We start from the raw sequence: 22806 nt of genomic DNA, 5'->3' as shown, positions 1-22806 counted from the left end.
CACACAGGGCAAACCCCAGCAATGACCAGGCGCCCATCCCAGCAGCAGTGAGTGGGGCCACGTCCTATCCCACCCTGTCTGTGACCTTGGCGAGCCTGGCTCCTTCCAGATCAGACTTACCAGATGCCCAATCACAGAGTGCCCTGTGGCCTTGCATGTGCCCCATCTCTCCCCACGCTTCACCCTACAGTCAGGCCTCTGACCAAGCCACCCCCCAGCTCCCCTGCACACATCTTCCCTCTAAGTATGTACATAGAGCTCACGCCCTGAATATAGAGACTAATGTAGACAATAGAGGATGACACCTGTGGCCTGGCTGTGACCAAGGAAGGCAAAGGACTAGCTGTGCCAGTGGACCTAAAGGAGATAGAGGTGGAAATCAGAGAAGGCTCCCTGGAGGAGGCGGCATGTGAGTAAGCCTTGGCAGCACAGGTGGAGAAAGAGACATGGGCATTTGAGGGACAGGGACCAGAGTATGTAATCACACAGAAGAGAGTGGAAATCATGGGACATCACAGAGGCCAAAGAAGACCAGGGACAAGATCTTTTTGGCTGGCCTGCCCTAATGGGCTGTGAAGCCCCTGCTAGTTTCCCAGGAGGTCCTGGTGTATTCTGCAGGTGGACAGGGCAGCTGGGGTAATAGAACAGCCCTGAGGGCCAAGGAGGGGCTAGGAGTGGTGTGGAGCCTTCTCCATAGGAGCTTTTGGACTTGTCTCATGGGGTCCCAGAGGGCAAGACAGGGGCCCCCAACGACAGAAGCAAAGGAAATGTTCTCTCAGTGTCAGAATGAACTTTCTAAAGATCCGAGCTCTCCAGGAGAGCGCAGGCTTTTGGGAAGGAGTGAGTGAGCTCCCAATCCGTGGAAGTCATCAAGAAGTGGTGTGAGCAGCTGTTCACTGGGGTTTCCGAATGGTCAGACCCTGTGTCTTTTACGGGTGGTCCCAACTGGGACCTGAGGACCTGTGTGCACAGGCAGCAGGATCCTGGGTGCTCGGCTCTGTCCAGCTGCTGCCTGGCCACCGAGGGCAATGACCAGAGACAGCCCCTATCAGTTCCAAAGTCAGTGAAACCAAACAGAGCAAACTGGGCTCGGGCTCGGGGACTCCGAGCTAGGGGAGGTCCCTCCCTGCCTCGAGGTGGTGGGTTTGCCAGCCTTGTGGTGACCCACGGCCACCACGCCCTGGGCGGGGCAAAGCACCAACAAATCAGTGCTTTAAAGTCAAACAGCGAGTTCCACTTCCCCTGTGTGGCTCGCCCTCCCGACTGCCCACTGCCCACCCCGAGGAGCCCAGAAGCAGCCTGACCTTGAAGAAGATGTAATTGTCCTGCACGGTCAGAGAGCCTTGGTCGATGGGGCCGGGGAACGGAGCCGTCAGAGTCTTCTCGGAGCAGTTGTGGATCTGGCAGGTGATGTAGCGAAACCCTGCAGGTGATGAGAGCCAGCACAACGCGTGAATCTCACGCACTCCGGCTCTAGCCGCAGGAGGAGCCCAGCAGCCTCAGACACCGAGAAACACAGGCCCGCTCTGGCCTTGGCCGGATCCTGCTGTGGGGCTGAGGCTCAAAGGACCCGCCCTAGGATGGCACCTGCCGCCGATCCGTGGCAGTGACGTGCCAGGAGCACTCAGCGGAGGCGCTCTGAATCCTCGGGATGGCCCGACCGTGGTTGCATCCTCTGGATGGTGAAACTAAGGCGAGAGAGGTCAGGTAACGTGCCTACAGCAGGGTCGCCTGGCCAGCCGCCAGCTGCTTGTAAACAGAGGTTCACGGGTACACGGCCGTGCCTGCTCCTCTGGGGGTCGGGGACAGTCGCTCTCCTGCGGCAATGGCAGAGGCCTCCACGCTGGAAGCATCCAGCAGCTGGCCCTTGATGGGGAAGGTCTGCGGACCCTGGGCCAAAGTCGTGCCAGTGAGAGCCGGGATGTGAGCAGAGGACCCCGTCCCCCTTCAGCTCGCTCTCATCTCAGATCTCACATCTCATCTCATCTCATACGCAGGCTCTGTCTGGCTGGGAGAGGGACCTCTGACGGACCCAGGCAGACTGTGGGCGGGACACTAACTTCAGAGGAACACTTCCATCCCTTTGCAAGTATTTATAGCCAGGCAAAATGGAACGCACACTTCGCAGGCGGCCACTGTTTTTTCTTCAAGCCCTGTTTTTCCAGGGTTTGGGAGATCCAGAGAAACTGTGCCAGGTGGGGGGTGAGCCTACGTGCCACAGCAAGCGACCCCTCCCAGCTTGTAGGGCCACAGCAGGGTTTAACCCTGGGCACTGAACGGAGCCCACGAAGGCACTCCAGGTCGTCAGCACCTTCGGAGCACGTCCTGCCCACAGCCCTGGATGGCTGCACAGTGCGGACAGTGCCCAGGGGCCGCCTCAGGGTGAGAAGACCCACGCACTTGTTCAGGGGCAGGATAATCTCCCTCTCGGGTGCTCTGCGTAAAACCACTTGGTGAAGATCTAGGGAGAGCGGCATGCAGGGGGCCTACGGCTGTGCCACTGCCCACTCACACCCGAACCCCGGCCACCTCCCTGACAAACAGCCTGGCCACTCCCTGTGCTCAGCATGGACTCTCCTGTCCTGGGCTCGCCTGCTGGGCACACAGTGGGCAGACTCGCCTAGGCCCAATTCAAGGTCAACCATCTGCTCACTCACCCGTTCACCGGCTCACCCACTCACTCAGTCATTCATCTACTCACCAATTGACTCATTCATTGATTCACTCATTCCATTCACTTTCTTACTCATACACCCACTCATTCACTTATTCATTCACCCACTCACTCATTCATTTGTTCATTCACTCACTTATTCATTAATTCACTCATTCACCTACTCATTCACTTACTAATTAACTCACTCACTCAGTCTTTCACTCGCTCACTCATTTGTTCATCTACTCACTTATTCATTAATTCGCTCATTCACCCCCTCACTCACTGACTCATTCATTCATTCACTCCATTCATTTTCTCACTCATTCATCCACTCATTCATTCCCTCGCTCACAGTGACCCTGCGACTGCTCAGGGCAGCAGGCATTTGGCCATGTGATGAGTCACGTGGCAGCTCTGCCACGGACACGGAGGTGACTCAGTCAAACCCCACCCTGTCCCCACAGGGCTCCAGGCGCGGGGCGGTGTGCAGAGCTGTGACAGCAGCCTAGGCACTGAGAAGATGACAGGCAGGGAAGGTGGTCCAAGAACAACAAGAAACCCAAGAAGGAGGGCTCCCAGTAGGTGTGAGAGCCGGGGAGCATGTGGAGTGACTGAGTGGCTCAGGCTGGCTGGGCTAGGAGAGTGACAACTGGGGGAAGGACCAGAAGGTCCGGGCACCATGTCCCTGAGCGTGCTGGACTGGACTCTAACGGGGCTCCCAGGCTGGGGTGGGGATGCCACGAGTCAGGAAGCACAGGGGCACATGTGGTCTTTGGTGGAGGGGACACCACTCAAGTGGCACGTCAGTTCTGGGGAGTCTGCGGCTAAGGCCTCCTCCCCCTGAAGAGGGCAGGTGGTGAGACATCACCGCTGGGTAAAAATGGCTCCCCTCATCCAGGATGCCGGCTTGTCCCCCCTCCTCGCTGGATGTGGGGATATCCCGAGAGACAGCCACACCTGTCATTGCTGCCTTGAGCCCTGGGTTGGGGGGTCAGTCCCCATATCACCCTGGGATGATCTCAGATTTGTGGGTGGAGCACAGTGGGAGCTGTGGTCTCTACCCGCCTACAACCCTATGAGTGCCGCCAGCCCGGAACCCCTCTGAGCCTTGTTGTGAGGAAGCAGAAGCGACCGTAACACCCGCCTCACCTCCCCGCAGGACAGCAGATCCTAGAAAGAGCTGACGGCCTGGAGAAGGTTAAGGGCCCCAGCTGCAGCTTCCCTGCAGTAGCACCGAGCACTCCCCATGATGTCCCCACACTGAGCACGACGTGTGAACTGACCCTTTTCCCAGATGAGGACACCGGGGAGCAAGGAGGAAAGGTGACGTCCCAGGGTCATGTAGCTGGCCTGTGGCAGGCTGGGAGCTGACGCCACTGCTCTGTGCTCAGCCGGTCTCTCCGCGGCCTGGCCCTCAGTCTGCCTTCCACCTAGTATGTCCTAGCCAGAGAGCTCTGCGGCTTGGCACTTGTCAACTCCCACCATTTATTTGTTAAATGTGAACCTACAGAGGTTCACTCAGAGAGAAGCCCAGCAGGGGGAGGCTTAACGTCCCCAGCTGCGGAGTTCTGCAGTCAGAGCAGTGAGATCACTGGCATGGCACCCGCTCTGCACTCCTCCCCTCCTTGCTCCCGTGGCTTCTGCAGTGTAGACGACACCCAACCGTCCCCAACCAGGCAAAGGGCAGGGCTGTGCCTTGTTCACCTGTGTCCTCGGCAGAGTCAGCACTAGGCCTGGTCCACAGGGGACTCAATAAGCCCTTGCTGAATAGCGGGCTCTGATATCCTGGAAGACACCATGGTTCTAGAATATTCCATAGTTCTAGGGCCGGTGCTCCTCTGTCAGGAACACAGAAGATCTTTCTCATAGCATATAAGGCCCCTGGGTGCATTCTGGCATTAAGCCAGCTGGGTTGGGGTGGACCAGGTCCCTGCCCCATTAAAGGGGAAGCCATCAGAGGCCTCCACACTCACTAGCAAGGGTGGGGGCAGAGAGAGCAGAAAACACTTAGTGCTCAGGGGCCGAAACAAATCACCCTCTTAATGGACTTTTCCACTGGAGTCGAGCTCCTTGACTTCAATTTACCCCCAGCTGGAAAACAAGCACATCGAAAGTTACACCACATTATAACATAGCGAAGTCAGCTCTGCAGGGCCAGCGCAGGAAAGGAACGAGGGCATATAAGGACACCAGGGGACATTGGGTGCCCACACCCTTTCTGGCTTACCTCCTCCGAGGTCCTGGGCTTCCATGTGGACCAAGTCAGGGTCGGTGTCCACCCCAGACACGGCCCTGGAAGAGAGTATGTGGGGGTCAGCGCTGGACCAAGTCCCAAGCCCCTCTCCCAGTTCCTATGTCAGTCCCTGAGTCCCAGGTAGCTACCAGGCCTCCCGCGGCTGGAGCCACTCTTACTGTGTGGGTGTGAGAGCACAGTCCTCCCCACCTGCTCCTGGGGAGGTAGCCAGAACTCGAGGTTTGCTTGGTATTCTTCTTTTGTGGTACTCTTTATAAAAGACTCCCCTTTACCGAAGGCCTTCACATTCCTTGCATCTTGACCATGGCTGCTTTTGTTCTGATTTTGGTCATCCAAATACTCCGAGGAGACTAGGTGGGCCTTGGGAATATCACCCTGAACTTGCCAATTAGGACACTGAGGCTCAGAGGAGCCAAACGGCCCCCGACCCCCACCCAGGGGCACACAGCTCTACAGGCAGAGCCAGGACTCACACCCGGCTCCCTTGCCTCCACCACACTGCTCCCTGCCCACCACCCACCATGGTGCGGGCTCCTCCCTTGCCCATGTGGGCCCAGGGCTCAGGCAGCGCCCAGGAAGCAGCGGGGCCTGTGGCTGCCCACGGAGCCTTCCACAAGAGCCGAGGAGAGTAGACGAAGGCGCATCCTTGGGTCTCCACTTACGGGGGAGGCAGGGACGGGGCTGACAGCCTCGGGGACTCCCGGCACCCGGCACCCAACCAGCACAGAGCCTGGCACCTGAGAGGTCAAGGGCACACTCTCCAAGTGAGAAGACCCTGTGGGGGGTGGGGCGCACCCTGCCGTCCACTGGTGCTCTAATCCGGTGGCACCAGCCACTAGGCCCCCAGGTCTATTTCAAGGTGAGGTTTGCTTCAGGCTCTTTTTAACTCCTGTGCACTCCCAGGAGCGAGGTCTCCTGCCTGACCGTTGTCTCTCTTTTCTGAATAAAGTGGCATTGTTCCCTTTACCAGGGGCACTGACTGGTCCTCAGCCGGCTGGTGGGGTTTTAGTGTGACTGCCGGTCATTTGCAGGGTGCGGTAGTCACACCGGCCAGCTCCTTCACTGCCTCACTCATTCCCTCCCTCACTCCCTCACGAATTCCCTCCATCCCTCCCTCATTCATTCATTCTTTCCCTTATTCCCTCCCTCCTTCATTCACTGACTCCTTCCCTCACTCCCTAATTCATTTATTCCATCCCTCATTCATTCCCTCATTCATTCATTCATTGACTCATTCATTCCCTCCCTCATTCATTCACTCCTTGACTCCCTCACTCCCTCCTTTACTACCTCCCTCATTCACACATTAATTTATTGGCTGACTCACTTGCATTCATTCATTCATTCCCTTCCTCACTCTCACTCATTCACTCCCTCATTCCCTCACTCACCCGCTCACTCCTGCACAGACTCACTCACCCCTCAGTCTGCACTTGCCTCCCCTTAGCAGGGCTCTACCCCCCTCAACTCTCTGGCTCTCCCATTGGAACATCCCCACAACCAAACTCCAGGAGCCCACATCAGGTCCTGGACCAGGCAGGGGCCCAGCGGGTGGGAGTCCCTCCCCAGACACCTTTGGTCATGGGTTCTGAAGACCACTCTAGGCTGGGTGTCCAGCCACGCAGCTAGAGCCCAGCTCCCTGCAGGGAAGGACACAGTGTTGACCCCCATGCCTTCTGGTTTGTTGGGGTCCCCAAAGATGGCCTGTGGGGAAGCTCCTTTGTGTACTGCTTAGAAACAGCAGACGCATGAGACGAGCCCCAGGCAGGCAGATCTCTGGAGACCTCAGTGCTCTGGGGACACGGGCAGTCAGCTCTCACCCCTGCTGAATACCACCAGCTTTTATAAGTCCTCAAGGACTCTGCACTGGGCCGGGAGTGGGGCAAGGGCTCTTCTCACCCAAACTCCACCGCCGAGGCCCTGCCACTTGTCCCACACCTGGACAGGCGCTGAGCTGATGGGAGAGGGAGGCTGAGGCTTTGTGGGTCTGCTCAGGCCCCAGCAGAGAAACAGACCCAGATGTGTGGTCATCAGCATGCCCCCAACCCAGACAGAGGCACTCATGGTCCCGGGCTGCTGCTTATGGACGGCAGGACCCCAGAACTGTGCCCTGGCCTCCCTGAGCCTCAGTCTCCCCTGCTGTCACATGAGGGGAAGACAACCAGGGTCTGAGAAGATAATGCATGCAGACCCCCGGTCTGGTGCCTGGTAGACGGTCAGCATCCATGATGTGGCCACTCCCGGAGGAGAATGTTCTGGTTTGTTCCAGGCCCACTGAGACACCACAGGGAAGGCAGTGAGCAGGTACCCCTGTTTGGCCCAGAACGCAGCGGGCCTCCCGCCCCCGGGCTGCTCCTCCCAGGGGCCCCCAAGATCACGCTAATGAGCTCGCTTCCTGTTCAGCCTCCAAAAGCATGAAGGGGTCCGAGCCTCAGACAGAACGCAGGCTTTGGCAATTCCCGCTGTCAGATCAAGGACAAAGAGCGCCCTAGAAACGCTGTCAAAACAGTGTTATTCACTGCTTGCAAGAGGGGGGCCCGTGGCTGCCTGTCACTGCGTTCCAGGAGAGGTTCCCGGGCCCCAGAGGCCAAGTGTCCGGCCTGATAATCTCTCACACATAACAACTCAGGGCAATTTGAGAAACTTGGGGGGCGAAATAATTTGATTTGTGCAAGATAATAACATGTTTGAATTAGTGCCAATTTACCTTGCAGTAACTGTGGGCAGGTTTGCCTCTCTGGCCTGAGAGATCCCCAAGCACCTGGTCCCGCCGGGGACCGATGCACTGCTGCACTCCGCCACTCCGCCAACCTCTCAGGCCCTGGCTGTTGGGAAAATGGCCCCTCCTTGCCCTTCCCCACCTCCTGGGGGCTCTGGGGTGGCCACAGCTGACATCAGTGACAAGGCCAGTGATGGATGAGGCACTCAGGGTGCCAAGTAAGGAACCCGGCCCTCCCACAGGTGGCCATGAGGCCGAAGCCAGCCCCCCGCCCCCCCCCCCCCCGCCCCCGCAGAAGCCCCACAGGCCAGCCGCCAATACTCCAGTTAGTGAGGCGGGCTTCCCTCCGGCCTCGAGGCCGTAAACCAGGAAACGAACTCCTTGCGAGACACACGGAGCGCGGGAGGGAAAGGAGAGCTCTTTCCACGGGGCTTCTCTGCTGGGGAGACAGGACTGTGGCCCAGTGAGAAAGCCAGTGCATAGTCTGTCCTACAAATGAGGTGAGAAAGGGAAAGGCAGGAGTGTGTGTGCACACGCGCTTGTGTGTGTATGTACATGTGCTAGAAAGAGCCATTTGGTCGGAAGAACATGTGTGTAAGCCACGTCTCTCCAGGGGCAGTTTGGGCAGAAGAAGGGACCATGGCCATGGCCGGCAACCGGCAAATGGGGGCCCTGAGCCAGCGAGACTCCCAGTTTCCACAACCTCCACAGCGCTGCCCTCCGGCACTCAGCCCGCACGGGCCTCACTCACACAGCTTTACCAGACTTGACCACTGACCAGTCTTGAGCACCAGAGTCTCCCCACTGAGACAGTGAGGCTAGAACATGGCTCAGATGGATCACTGAGTGGCTCCCAAGAGATAGCCCAAGTGTGGGAGGGGAGTCCGGGCACTGGATCGGGCGGGATAGCGGGGCCAAGGCAGGCAGGGGTGGAGGAAGCATGGGGTAGGGGAAGCTGTGTGGGAGGGGGCAGCTAGTCAGGGGCTGAGTGAGGACCTGGGGCAGGGAGCCACTCAGTGATCCATCTGAGCCATGTTCTAGCCTCACTGTCTCAGTGGGGAGACTCTGGTGCTCAAGACTGGTCAGTGGTCAAGTCTGGTAAAGCTGTGTGAGTGGGGCGCGAAGGTGAGAAGGGGGAGGTAGGGAAGGCAGGTGTGCTGAGTGAGGACCTGGGGCAGGAGTGGGGAGGCAGAGGAGGAGGGGAGGAGGAAGGGCAAGGGGTAGGAAGGATGGAGGGAGGGAAGATGTGGAGGGGGGAGGGGGGAAGGGAGGAGGGGGAGGCAGAGAAGGTAAGGAGGGGGAGGCAGGTGTGCTGGGGAGGGAGAGACAGGGATGGTGAGGAGGAGGCCAGAGAGGCAAGGAGGGGGAGGCAGGGGAGTGGGAAGGGGGAAGAGGGCAGGTGGGGAGGGGAGACAGGTGGTGGGTCTACTGTGTGCTGGGCATTGTGCCAGCCTGAGGTACTTGGCTCCTGTTTGCACCCTGGAGGAAGCAGGAGCTCAGAGAGGGACCAGCCCCCATCAGGTTGCACAGCTGGGTCACAGGACAGCGGGTCCTGTGGGTCGGGACAGTGAGCCCCGCCTCTCCACCATTTCCTAAGTTCCCAGCAGAGTGGAAAGAGCACCTGGAGGTCCCCCTGGGGTGAGGAGGTCCATGGCTGGGGTCAGAGGCAGGAGAAGGTGGGGAGCCCTAAGCTGGGGCTGCAGGGAGGAAAGGGGAGCCCCGGCCCTCAGGGTTGGGGGGTCCCCATTGTGGGGAGGCTCTCACCAGAACACGTGGTCTTTGGTCACTCGCTCCCGCAGAAGCGTCCACTTCTTCCCCAGGTCCGATGACACATACAGCTTGGCAGAGAGAAGAGAAACAGAGTCTGGTCATGCCTTGGGGATGAGCCTCTTCTGAGCTGAGGTGACCCCTCCTGGACGACGAACATGCCCCAGGCAGGCCCCGCACCCACACCTCTGAGAGGCCAAGGGTCAAGCAGAGGAGCTCCAAGAAGAGCGACTCTCGCCCCCCAGGCCTGCTGGTAGGAACTGAGGGACACTGGCCAGGCAGATCCCCAAGCCAGGCCTGGGCTGGGGACCGTCAGGGTCAGCCTTCTGTGCGCTGAGTCCTGAGGCAGGGCTGTGGGAGCCTGGGGGTGGGGGTCTGCGCTCGCCACATCAGTGTCCCTGATGTTAAATAGCCTGTAAAAATCACCGTGATAGCCTGCCCCCGACCCCTTGCTGCCGGTGCCCACCTTGGAGGGGAAGAGAGCCACAACTGAGGGAACTCAGTCAGGGGTACTGGGATACTGTCACGTGGTGACAGGTGGGAGCTACGCCTGCAGAGAGCACAGCATAATGCAGGGACTTGCCCAGTCACTACGCTGGACGCCAGAAACAGATGGAGCATTGTGGGTCCCTCCAGCAATAGAAGCAGCCCACCAGGCCGGGCTGAGAGAGGCTGCAGGCCTTCCTGACTTTGCAACATCTCTCAGATATGCTGGAGCCCGCAGGGCACACCTCCGGGCTGCGTGCAGCTGGTAGGATGAGGCCCTTGTGGGGCTGCAGGGCTCCCAGAACACAGGCGCCCCGTCTGTCCCTCCCCTCATCTCCCTCCAGCTGGGCCCTGAGTCAACCTGTGGGCGAGAACTAACGCTGCCCCCCCTTCCCAACTCCGAGCTGGGATGTGGGCAGGTCTACAGTCCAGGTCCCAAGGCATCTTTCATTGGTGGTTTTGCCAAATTTCCTTTGCCACCCTCCCTGGTTGGGGGGTGGTTGGGGGGTGGTTCGTGGGAACGCTGAAACACCCCCTCCATTCCTGAGAGCAGGGTAGGCTGTGAGGGTGTTAAGGGATCCGTAAGCCCATGAAGCAGGACACACACACGGAAATCCTACACAGCCCACACGGAGCCCAGAGACCCAAGCATTCTGTTGCAGAGGCAAGGCTGGGCGGGGACACTCAGCGGCCACTCCCCAGCTGAGAGGGCCGCTGTGCTTGGGGACAGGGAAGACCTGGTTCCCCTGAGCCCTGTCTGGCAGTCCCTGTGTTGCCTCAGTTTCCCTATTGAGAATATGGTATGTTTTGCAGGGGTGAGTCCGTGGCTTGAGAGATCATGGGGTTCCGTAGCTGTAGCTCACGACAGACTCCACAGTCTGTGCGACCCAGCTGCATGACCCCCCCAAGGCTCCCTAAACCTCAGTTCCCCACTTTCCTAAAACGGGGATCCAGATCCTGGCCTTACTGGGATGTGTGGGCTGATCCCAGGCACCGTGGCAAAGCGTTTGCACAAATGACATTCCCCTTGAATCCCGCCGCTGTCATGCAGGGATCTCATCCACCCAGGGCTGCCGCTGAGGGCCGACCGTGTGAGCGTGTGCCTAGCTTGTCCCCTCTCGGAGCCTCTCATGACATCTCTGTGAATCGGATGCTTTTATCAACCTGTTTTTCAGATGAGGAATGGCAGCTAAGAGCAGCTGAGCGATCTGCCCTGGGGTAGTTCACTGGCAGAGGCCGGATTTGAATTCTCCGTGCTTTGAATGCCCCTTCCTTTATTCCTCTGCACTCAAGACGTGTCTGGAATAAATCAGTTAAGCAGAGCAATTTCATGGCCAGACCTCAAGAGGAAGGAAGGCCAAAGGCAGCCACTGGACCTCAGTGTTTCTGTCTGTGAAATGGGTCTAATAAACCTGACAAGAGTCGCCAGGATTAGAGCTCCTGACTGCTGGCCTTCAGGGCCAGCAGGACACATGCTCCTCTTCTGACCCAGCTTGTCCCCATCGGGGACCCAAGTGATGGAGAGGAAGTGAGGTCATGGTGTTATCCCTGCTGTTGTTCCCGAAGGAAGGGATTATGGAATCTCTGAAGGGAAATGGGCTCTTCATGCATCAGCCCTGTGCCGTCCTGGCCTTCAGTGTGAGCAGACATACCCCCATCCCGGAAGCCTGCCCTAGACCTGCCCAATGCCAATTCCCCACTAGCTCCCAAGGCCAGGACTCCAGGCCTGTCCTCACCACCCCAGCAAGTCACCGAGTCCAAATGAGCTAACGTCCTCCACCTAACCCACAGCCTGAGTACCCTGAGCCTACTGAGCCACCTGCATCTCTGGCTTCCTGCATCCCTCCTCTGGGTCTCCTACCCGCAGCCCTCAGCCCTCCCATCCAGCCCTTGCTCCATGAGAGAACCACTGGGCTCTTTCTGGAACACACACCTGACCACATCACTCTCCTGCATCAGACCTCCCAGGGGATGCCACAGACCTTCCTTGGGATAAAGCCCACACTCCTCATGTGGGCACTCAGGGCCCCTGGGCTGCCCGGCCCATATAGCCCCCATACCTCCCATGCCCCCATCATGCCCAACTCTGGGCTCTTGAGTGACGGTGGTGCTAATATGTCTCATGAGGTCCTCTGAGCATCCGCACCTGCTGTTCAGTCTGGCTGGAATGCCCTTCCTTGTCTTCATTCAGTGTTCAGGACTCCATCGAAAGTCACCTGTTGGTCAGGCCTTGGCCAAGGTCGAAGCTCAGAGGTCCTGGTATTGCAGAGCCAGGCTCAGAACCCAGTCCCTCAGGTCAAGAAGCCTGTGTCAGGGCTCAGGGCCCAGGACCCAGAGAGAACTGGGCTGCAGTGCCTTCCCTTTGCTATACACTCTACTCTGGCTTGGAGGAGGGGTCCCCAGGGCACGCCCCCTTGTGCTGTCACCCACCTGGCACTGAGGGCCCGGTGCTTCCGCTCCTTGTCTCCAGGACCCTCCTGCACCCTTCAGTCAGTCCCCCTCCACCTCCACCTGGGACCTCCTCCTTGCCACCTGGCTTCTAGTAGATGAGCTACGTTTCAGGCCACAGGTTCAAGTCCCACATTCTGGATTCTTCCACCACCCCTGGCAGACCCCCTTCAGGACTCCTTCTTCCCCACAGCTCTAGAAAGAAGATCCTGTGGATCCCACCTCAGTGAGCTATCCTCATTCTAACCACATCGTCCTAACCAAGCCATCCTAACCTCATCATTCTGATCACGGTATCCTAACCACAGCATCCTAACCATGGCGTCCTAACCACATTGTTCTAATTACAGTATCTTAACCATAGTGTCCTTACCATGGTGTCCTAACCACAGCACCCAACCATGTGTCCTAACCACATTGTTCTAATCACAGTTATCTTAACCACAGTGTCCTAACCATGGCATCCTAACCACAGCACCCTAACCAAGGTGTCCTAATCATGGCATCCTAACCACGGCGTCCTAACCACAATGTCCTAACCACATCATCCTAACCATGGCGTCCTAACCACAGGTTACCATAAGAAGATGCCCCACCTCAGGACACTGCCGGACACTCAACCGCAGCCTCTGGAGAGTCGTGTTGCGTGGCCGTGACTCCCGAATTTATGAGTCCACAGCAACAGTGAGGGTTGTCCCTGTTCTTAACACATGAGGGGATTTCCTCTGTTAGGCCACCGTCCCCTGCTGTCAGCAGCACAAAGAAAATGCCCAAGACCATGAGATCTTGCTCCACAAGGAGGCTGAGCATCTGTGAGCATCGTGGATGCCAGGATCACCCAAACAAAGCACCAAGGATAGTGCCTAAACAGCAGAGCCTGACTCTCTCTCCATCCTGGTGCTGGGAGTCTGAGACCAAGATGTGGGCAGGGTTGGTTCCCTCTGAGGCCTCCCTGTTTGGTGTGTAGATGGCCATGAATCCCCCGTGTCCTTATGTGGTCAACCCTCTGTGCACATCTGTGTCCTGATGTCCCCTTCTTCTAAGGACACCTGTCATCCCGATCAGGTCCCACCCAGATGACCCATTTTAACTTAAATACCTCTTTAAAAGCCTCATTTCCAAATATGGTTACATCCGAGGTGCTGAGGGAGTGGTATATAGATTTTGGGAGGGGACACAACACAGCACATCCCAGAAGCCAACCTCCTACCCACTCCACCTCTGGTGTCCTCCCTCCCTCCCTGCCACAGGCCCACTTCTGCTGCCTGTGTCTCTGGGAGCTTCTCTGGACCCCTAGCCTCACATTGGCTGAGAGAACCCCACCCTCCAACCCTGAGCTCTGTGCTTGGTTTCTCCCCCTTCGTGGTGGTTTTGCTTCCTGCTCCTCTGCTCAAGCTTCTGTGGCTCACCTCTCCCCCATCCTAGCCCCTGACTGATCGCCACTGGGTGTGCTGGAGGAACAGACAAATTCAATTCTAGCATAGGGGCTGGCACACTTTTCTGGAAAGGGCCAGACGGTAAATATCTTTGGCTTTCCAGGCTGTGCAGTCTCTGTTATCACGACTCCTCTCTGCCCCTGGAGTAGGCAAGCAGCCAGAGACAATATGGAAACGGATGGGCTTGCCTGTGTGCCAGCGAGACCTTAATTTACAAAGTGGGTGCCAGGCCACCGTCTGCTGATGCCTGCTCCAGGGCACACGATATGAAATTATCACTTTCCTATTTAAAAAGGGCCTTTTGGAAAGTTTTCATGCCCTGGAACGTAAAATCCAGGAGCACAAGGAACTCATCCATTCTTGCTAAGCACGTGGAGTCATGCCGAGTCATGCAGTAGGTGCTTAGTAAATAGCTAATGGCTCCAGCGGCTGGAGGTCCTGAATTTCTGGAAAGGCCTCAGTGGGAGAGCCCAGCAGGAGGTACGACCTTTCATGGAGGCCAGATGCTGAGCTAAGAGCTTGTCAGTCTCTGTTCACGTAATCCACATGTGCACGCATTTAAGACGGGCCTCTGTCCCTTTACCAATGAAAGAATGGGAGCTTAGAGAGGTAAGTAAGCTGCTCAAGGTCACACAGTGTTTGCTTGTGGACCTGACCATGATACCCCTGTGGCTGAGGGGTTCCCCCTGGGAAAGATGCGAGATCCCCTCTCGTCCTTTCTCTGGGCCGTCTGAGTGACTAGCCCAGGGCTCCTTCCACCTCAGGTCTTAATTTATCCCTCTACAAATCGGGAGAGAACCGCTCCCATCCTCGAACAGTGAGCAATTAAAAATGGGCGTGCAGCCATCAATTTCTGGTAATAAAGCCTCGGCGTTTGTGGACGGCATGACGCCTGCCATCCCCACGTGCACTGAGGACGCCCACCCCGAAACATGGTGCAGCCTTTCCAGTTCGTGGGAGGTGATTTTATAAGGCACCATTAATTGCAGCAGAAATGGACCATTTCCCACTTAATACAAGACAAACACCAGCAAATAAGTATAAACACACAGGGGACATCCTAGCCACTGCAGCGGACCCCAACACAGTGGTGTCCCATGCAAAGGCTGACTGACTCCAGGTTGCTCGTCCAGGAGAGTATCAGAGGCCCTCCCAGAATAACAGAGGCCACTCCGACACAAAGACGACATGCTCGGAAGTCAGGGCAAGAGAGAAACGAAGGCGAAGGATGAGGTCAGAGGAAGGTCATTCGAAGACATGCGAGCCGATAAGTCTGCCAAGGGACGCTCACGGCAGCTGCTGTGAACCCATGCCTGTGCCTGCCCTTTCTTAGGGGAACCCTTGCCGGCCCCCCACCGCCCCTGCCTGGACAGCTACTCCACTTTGCTTCACGTGTATAAACACAGACCCAGTTTCACTGGGGCTGGAGGATGGTGGGTGCTCGGTTTTCCTGAACTGCTCATGCAGTCATCTCTGTTGTCCTGAAGTTGTATTAAAAAGTGAACATCCGGGGCACCTGGGTGGCTCAGTGGTTAAGCCTCTACCTCTGGCTCAGGTCATGATCTCAGGGTCCTGGGATCGAGCCCCACATCGAGATCTCTGCTCCACAGGGAGTCTGCTTCCCCTCTCTCTCTGCCTGTCTCTCTGCCTACTTGTGATCTCTCTCTGTGTCAAATAAATAAATAAAATATTAAAAAAAAAAAAAGTGAACATCCTTCCCGATACATTCTCTATGCCTTTCTTCAAACCCCCTCCTCCAGGAAGGCTTCCCAGATTGGTCATCCAAGGTGTCTTTTCTTCCCTACTAAGGTTCTGGAAGGCAGTCCCAGGCTCAGATTAACTTCTCACAGTGCTGGGAAACAGAAGGGGTTCTTGAAGGGGAGCAGAATAACACTTAACAGTGTTAGAGGGCTGTGCCTGTAAGCAAGTCCCAGGGACAAGCACAGGGAACCAGGCGGGTCAGTTTGGCGCCGGTGGTCCCCAGAGAGTTGGGGTGGGAAGGGGCTTCCCGGCTCTCACATTCCTTTGATCTCAGGACTCCAGTGCAGTTTGCTGAGCCTCAAAAGAAAAACCACCACATCAGGCTCTCCCCTCAGCAGGCTGCCCAGGCTCCGAATAAGGAAGCCTCACAGCACCCCAAGCTACAGTGCAGCACCGGGCAGAACCCTAGCCAGCTCACAGATCCGGGACCAGCAATAAGGCTTGCAGCTGGGTGCCACCTAGGTTTGGGGCTGTGTGTTCCTCTGATTAGCAGACGCCTGCCTAACGCACCAGGTCTGTGGGAATGGAGAACCAATGTGGTACCACGTGACCATCCACCCTTGGAAGACAGAGAGCTTTGAAAACCATACAACCCTAAAAAAAAAAAGGAAAAAAAAAAAGAAAACCCCCCAAAAAACCAAAAAAACCCCCCAAAAAAACAACCCCAAGGCCCTATTGTCGCTGTTACTAATTTCCTCAAATTCTTCATTCCTTTTGTAACTACAACAAAGCCCTTTTTCCTCCCCTTTTTCTTTCCTTAGAGTCACAGCAAAGAACCAAGGAAAATCACCGAGATTTCAGCGCCATTAATTTTTCAGGGCACCATAAATTAAAGAGCAATTGCAACGCAGTCAATTTCTGCAGGAAAATAAGTCTCCGTGATTGTGCTTTAGTCTAATTACATGGAAGGCTAAGTAGTGCTATTAATACCCAGAAGCGCACGCTGTCCCAGAAGAAGGTGTCGGGAGCAAAGAGGCGGCCGGTGGGGCTGGAGGAACCCAGGGATGCCAGTCAGAGAGGACCAGACCTTGGCAAGGAGGCCAGGTCCTGCAGCGAGCCGTGGCTCAGACCAGCTGAAATCGGCGTTGGGAGGTCCTTGACCTGGGGGAACCCTCATGAGAGAAATCCATCACTCACTCACTGACTGATCCAACCGACGGGCACCCCTCCATCAATCCGTCCACCTCCCCCGTCCGTCACCCCGCAGCCCCCGTCTGTCACCCACTCACCCTTCCACCCGTCCTCAGCTCCATGTCCATCCAGCCAACAAATAGCCTCAGCCAGGAGCTTGTGAGGAAATGCTGCAGAAACTGGGCAGAGTCCGTGCCCACAAGGGGCTTACCCAGGAGTGGGTGTGTGGGGAGCAGTCCCCACGCCGGCTGCAGTGGCTCCTCCACAAGCCACATGGACACCAGAAGCCGGAAAAAGCCCAGTCCCCCACCCCCACCCCAGAGCCTCCAGGAGGAGCATGTCCCTTGCAGACACCTCGATTTCGATCCCGCGAAACACATTTTGGACTTCTGGTCTCCCAAGCTGTGGGAGACCCCACGTCTGGACTGGCCAGCCATGGAGCGCGTGGTGATAGGAACAAATCCTGGTCTCCGTGGCAGCGAGGGCAGGTCCTCATCCTCCTGTGCTCTCTGTGCCCTGCTTCACCTCCTGCTCAGGCCTCACCCCTTCCTGGGGCCAGCCCCGAGCTCTCCTCTCCCTTGGCCTGAAAAGAACCCTCCACCACGTTCTCTCCATCAGCCGGTGGAGGGTCCCTTGGGCTCCTGTGGGGCCCTGGTGACACAGCCCCCAGAGAAAAGGACATGGACTTGGGATCTGAAGGACAAGTCACACCTACTGAAGGTAGAAAAGCATCCCAGGCCAGCAGAAGGGCCCGGCAAGGCCCAGCGTGGGAGGGTGTGTGGAATATTCTGGAAGTGGAAGAAGGCCTTATGGCGGTGCACCCGGAGGGGAGGCCGAGGGGAACAGCCCTAATAATTACCTAATGTTCTTCAATCCTGTCTCATGTGCTTACTTGTGCCAAGTACACCTCTCACCTCCACCTGCTTGGCTCCTACATCCCGAGACCAACGATTGCAGCACCCACACCCCCCCTTGGGAGAGGGAGAGGCTTTGGGCGGAAGGGCTCCGAGGACCCTGTGAGAAGCAACCTGCATTGCCCCGTGACCTCACCAAAGGAGCAGCTGTGGGTGCCCTGGGGCCCAGACACCGGCTCCACCCCTGCTTACCCTGCCCTCCTTGGTGTAGGCCAGGACCTTGTCCTCCTCCTTGGGGTGGAAAATCAGAGTCTCCACCGAGAAGGGGATGAGCTGCTTCTGGAAGGTGGCCCCCTCGTCCGTGCTGAGGAACAGGCTCTGGTCCCGGTCGCTGAGTGAGGAGCTCAGCAGGACGATCTGGAACAGAAAGCAGGGTGGACGTGAGCTCCCCCTCCGCACCCAGCCCCTGCACTCAGCCAGGGAGGGCAGGGCCGGAACCATGCCCCCTCCTCCCACCCTGCCCCACCCACTCCTGCTAATTAGTCACTCATTAATTCCCTCCACAACCCTGTCCCCCAGCCAGGCACTGTCCACAAGGTGAGGCCGACCATGAGCTGGGGTTTTCTGCCGTGAATAGTCCGTTTTATGGGGGCAGTGTGAGATACATCAGTGCATCGCCCATTGTGGGCCTGACCGGCAGCCTGTGGAGACAAAGCAGGGGGCTGGGGAGGCCAGGATAGGGGCTGCGTGCAGAAGCAGAGCACTGGACCAGGTAGGGGGGCGACCCGGGACAGCAGGCGCTGGGCAGGAACTCGGATGTGAGGTGGCCGAGGGGGACGGGACTGGATAGGTAACAGCGTGTCTGGCTCCATGAGGCCTTAGAGGGCACCGTGGTGGGTGGAATGGGGAACCCGGAGAGACACCACATCCCTGCGTCCTCACCCTGGTTCCTGTGAAGGTGACCTCACTTAGAAATGGGGTCTGCACAGGTGGAATCAAGTTAAACATCTCAGGATGAGGTCATCCTGGGAACTGTCAGGCAAGGCGCCCATGGAGAGGATGAGGGACAGCCCCACCACTTGCAGAATTCTCCCGTGGATGGGGGTCCCGCAAGGCCTCTCTTGGCTCCGCCCAGAGGGTCAAGGAAGTTGGGGAAGCTGGCCTGTGGCCCTCTCTGGGTTTGTCCACTTCCCAAGCACGCAGGTACATGCCCTCCTGGGCTGTGAGGTGCCCCGGGTCTTCCAGAAAGTTCAGGAAAGGCCGACTATGGGTCAGAACAGGTTGGCCCTGCTAACTGCACACAGGGTACCAAAGGGACCCTCAGAAAGAGAGAAAAGGGGGAGAGGGAGAGGCTTCCCTCCTTCCCCTGAGGCCAGAGAGGGTCGGCCAGTCTGGAAGGTTGGGAAGACGATGTGGGCTCCTACCACTGTGAGTGGATCCCACTCCCCCAGACCACATGGTCAGCCCCCGGCAGCATGGGTGGGCCCAGTCTCTACCTCCACCCTCTTCTGGGAGTCCCAGTTCCCACAATGAAGCTGGGGGTAGTCTTCCTACGCACACACCTCATGGAAAGTTCTGGGCTCCTCACGGCCCCAAGGAGACAGTGACCTCTGTGAGAGGGTCTGCAGGCTCCTCCTGGACTGGCCTCCCTCCCTGCCTCCTGCTTGTGAGCTGGCCACAGCCAGTAGGGTCCACCCATGTACAGCCCCCTCCCCACAACACCCGTTTCCTCTGTTTCCCCCTCACCCCCAGGGCCCAGTGGAGCCCCCTGATTCAAGGCCACAGGGGACCTGGTATTTGCCCAGCAAAAGCTCACCACCTGTCATGGAGGTAGCCTCTTCTCCCAGGACTGTGGCCCCTTGGGGCCGGGGCCAGGTCTGTGGGGTTTCCTGCTATCCTCCTCCCCACCCCCACCCCTGCAGGGCCTGGGGACTCCACACACTTATTGAATGAATGAATCAATGAATGAATGAATCAATGAATGAATGAACAAACAGATACCATGTGCTGATAGAATAGGGGTCAGGGCACACTCAACCTCAGATAGCGCAGTTCAAATTCCATGTCTGTGTGACCTGAAGCAAGCTGGCTGGCCATTCCCTGCCTCAGTTTCTTTGTCTATAAAATGGGGAAAATAATACGGTGCCTGGCATTGGGCGAGGCTGCAGTTAAAGTCTACTGTGAGGTTCGAGACCACCACATCCTCACTAGAGCTCAGTGGAGCAGTTATGATCTCTGCTCGGTGGATGGGGAAACTGAGGCACAGAGAGGGGAAGCAAACTGCTTCAGGTCACACACCGTGTAGGAAGGAGCCAGGGTCTGGAGTTGAGAGGGAGCCCATGCAGGGTGGGGTGCCAGTGGGGCAGGGGGGTGGGACCAGCCCGGCACCAAGATGACCTCTTCCTTCCCAGCGGCGGGGGCTATGGGACACTAAGGCCCCATCATGTGGACACCCCACTGCGATGGGCTCCCCACACCCCAACATTTCCTCTAGAAGACGATGAAGCACACAGGGCAGAAATCAAGAATTGCACGAGCTCCTGTCTTTACAAACGGTATCTCATGCGCTCTTTCCAGGGGAACCCTGAGGAGTTGTGCAAGCCACAGCTGGTCTCCCATGGCAGAGATCCCGCCCGCGCTGGCCAACCGAGGGGGCCGAAAGAGAAGGGCAGGTAGGGCACTCCCGGAGCCTGCCTCTAGGCCGCCGTGCTCTCGGAAGGTGGAGGAGCCTTGTGGGAGGTGTCCCTCGGGGGTGGTTTCCACGCAGGAGAAGCGGAGGGGCCAAGAACGGCCACGTATAATCATCCCAGGAAATGTGGAATGACAAGGGCGCTCATGCACTCACAAAAAGAAGTGAGTGCAAATTTACGAGAGACTATGTATCTCCCAAAGACAAAACATCAGGAAGCCTATGATGATTTTGCCGATGGTCACCGTATGAGAGTACATGTGATCTTATCAGCAGAGGTGCACAGAAACGGGAGTGGAGGGCTCACTGTTCAGCCATCATATAAGAGGAAACGCCACCCCTCGTGACCCCAGGGATGGACCTTGAGGGTGTCATGCCCAGTGGGAGACAAATGCCCTGAGATCAGGCTTGCAGGTAGACTCTTGTAAACAAAGCAAAGCCTGAGCTCACAGCTCCAGAGAACGGGTGGGCGCCGCAGGGGCTGGGTGGGCAAGGGGTGACGGCGTCAGAAGGCCCACACTGCCCGTTGCCAAGTGAGCAGGTCTCGGGCTGCCGTGGGCCCAGCGTGGTGACACAAAGGACTGCGTGTCTGGAGGTGGCTGAGAGAGGGAATCCTGAATGGTCTCCTCACAGGAAAGCATCGCTGTGACATCATGTGGCAGCGGATGGTAACCAGGCGCACAGGGACGATCGCTTCCCCGTAAAGACTGAATCATGATGTCCTACACTCGAAACTAAGGTAATGTTACATGTCAATTACACCTCAATTTCGAAAAAACCAATGAAAGCAACACGAGGACCTTAATAGTGGTTGTTTTTAAGTGGTGGAGTTAGAAGGAGTTTGTTTTCTTATTTTCAATGAAGGCTGTAGCTTAGAATAGTTTTAACTTTACAGAAAGGTGGCAAGGATAGGACAGAGAGTCCCACAGCACCCGATGCAGTGTTCTCTGCCAGGACAGCTCACGTCGGTGTCAGATGTCTGTACGGTTAAGGAGCCAGCATACCCACATATGTACGGTCTGAACCACGCGCTACGTTCCACGACTGGCTTTTCCTGGTCTGGGATCCCATCTAGGAACCCACATGACATTCAGGCGTCACACCTCCCTTAGCTCCTCTTGGCCGTGACTTTCTCAAACGCACCTTGTTTTTCTTGACCTTGACAGTGTTGAGAAGCTCTGGTTGGGTCTTTTGCAGACTGACTCTGATTTCGGCTTATCTAGGCTTTCCTCGCGGTAAAAATGGGCGTCAGGGGTTTGGGGAAGGAAAGGCACAGAGGTGAGGACCCTTCTTGTTGCAGTGGGCCCAAAGGGGAGCCCACAGCCATGGTGCTGGCCTCACCAGCCTTGTGGTACCGGTTCAGGGCTCCCCAGAGGAATGGGCCCTCCTTTCCTCCCCGCGTCCACGATGCCCTCTTGGAGGACAGCCCCCTGCACAGCCCACACCTGCGGTGGGGAGGGCGGCTCCCCTCCTTGAGGCAGAGGAGCTGAGAGCATTCTTGTGAATTCTTCTGCATGGGAGACTGGTCTCCTCACCCCTGCACTTACTGACTCATTTATTTACGTCACTATGAACTCATGAATATTTATGTCAGACTTTGAGTTGTAATTCAAGGCTGTTCTGTTATCTCATTGCCCCAAGGCTCCCACTCTGGCTAGTGGCGGGGAGGGGGGCTTGGGCGGTCTCCTTTGCCACAACACCCTGCTTCTATTTCTAAATGTTGCTCTGTGCTGCACCTGGTCTCCCCGGGTAATCGGGAAGAATGAAACAAGTCACCCAGATTTCTCACCCATCTTACTGGAGATGGCTGGGTTCACTCAGCATCTGCCCAAACATGTGGCCCAGGCTCTGTGCCCCACCCCAGGGCAGCTGCCCACATGCCTGGCTCCTTGGGGCCATCTGGCCAGGGAAGCCCAAACATCACTCCTCAAAACGCTTTCTCATGATGACGATTTCTCCATGTTCTTATGATGCAACTATTGACTTAGCCACCTCCCCCAGGAGATTGTGCCTCTTGAGTGCAGGGATGGCGACCTGACTCCTGTTCTGCTGGCACAGAGCCCAGAGCGCTGTGGGTTAATCCCTGCCTGATGGTTACTGACTGAATGCATGCACAGGTGAATGAATAAAGGAGTCCATCTCAACCCTTGATTCCGAGAGGAATTGTTTGTCCGCTCTTTTCCTCTGGGAGGAGAACATTCCTAGAGCTATAGCAGAAGCCTGGAGACGGGACGTCATAACAAACCTCATTTACTTCTCCCCATTACCCAGAGCTTCACACGTCAGAGAAGACTCATTCATTCATTCATCCATTCCTTCATTCTTCCGTTGGTGCTAAGACCACAGAGTTGAGCAAAGATTCAGGTGTGACCAGGACTTTGTGGCAGCAGAGCCAAGGGGGAAAGGAGAATCCAGATACGGGGCCCAAAGGAAGGCTTCCTAGAAGAGGTGACCTCCCACCCCAGGTGAGCTTCGAAAAATGGATGGAAATTTGACTGGCAGACCCCGGGGAGGGTGTTTCAGTCAGAGAGGACAGCATGACGGGAGGGTGGGGGTCCCTGACCCGCCTCTCCCCCCACCCCCCGCCTCAGGCTCCAGGTGT

The 22806-nt window shown here is 57.1% G+C and overlaps 1 protein-coding gene across 1 annotated transcript in view; it reads right to left on the bottom strand.

Moving 5' to 3' along the window:
• LOC111149138 (sortilin related VPS10 domain containing receptor 2) overlaps positions 1–22806 on the bottom strand; it is a 461286-nt gene that overhangs the window by 54032 nt on the left and 384448 nt on the right. The window contains 4 exon segments of the mRNA XM_022506082.1: positions 1305–1423; positions 4887–4951; positions 9397–9470; positions 17768–17932. Of these exon segments, the coding sequence (XP_022361790.1) occupies positions 1305–1423; positions 4887–4951; positions 9397–9470; positions 17768–17932 (423 nt within the window).

This window comes from Enhydra lutris, unplaced genomic scaffold (assembly GCF_002288905.1).
Source record: "Enhydra lutris kenyoni isolate GAN:26980312 unplaced genomic scaffold, ASM228890v2 scaffoldscaffold21, whole genome shotgun sequence".
Taxonomy (NCBI): domain Eukaryota; kingdom Metazoa; phylum Chordata; class Mammalia; order Carnivora; family Mustelidae; genus Enhydra; species Enhydra lutris.
The sequence above is the reverse complement of the archived record's forward strand: the minus strand, read 5'-3'. Positions and strand labels throughout refer to the sequence as shown.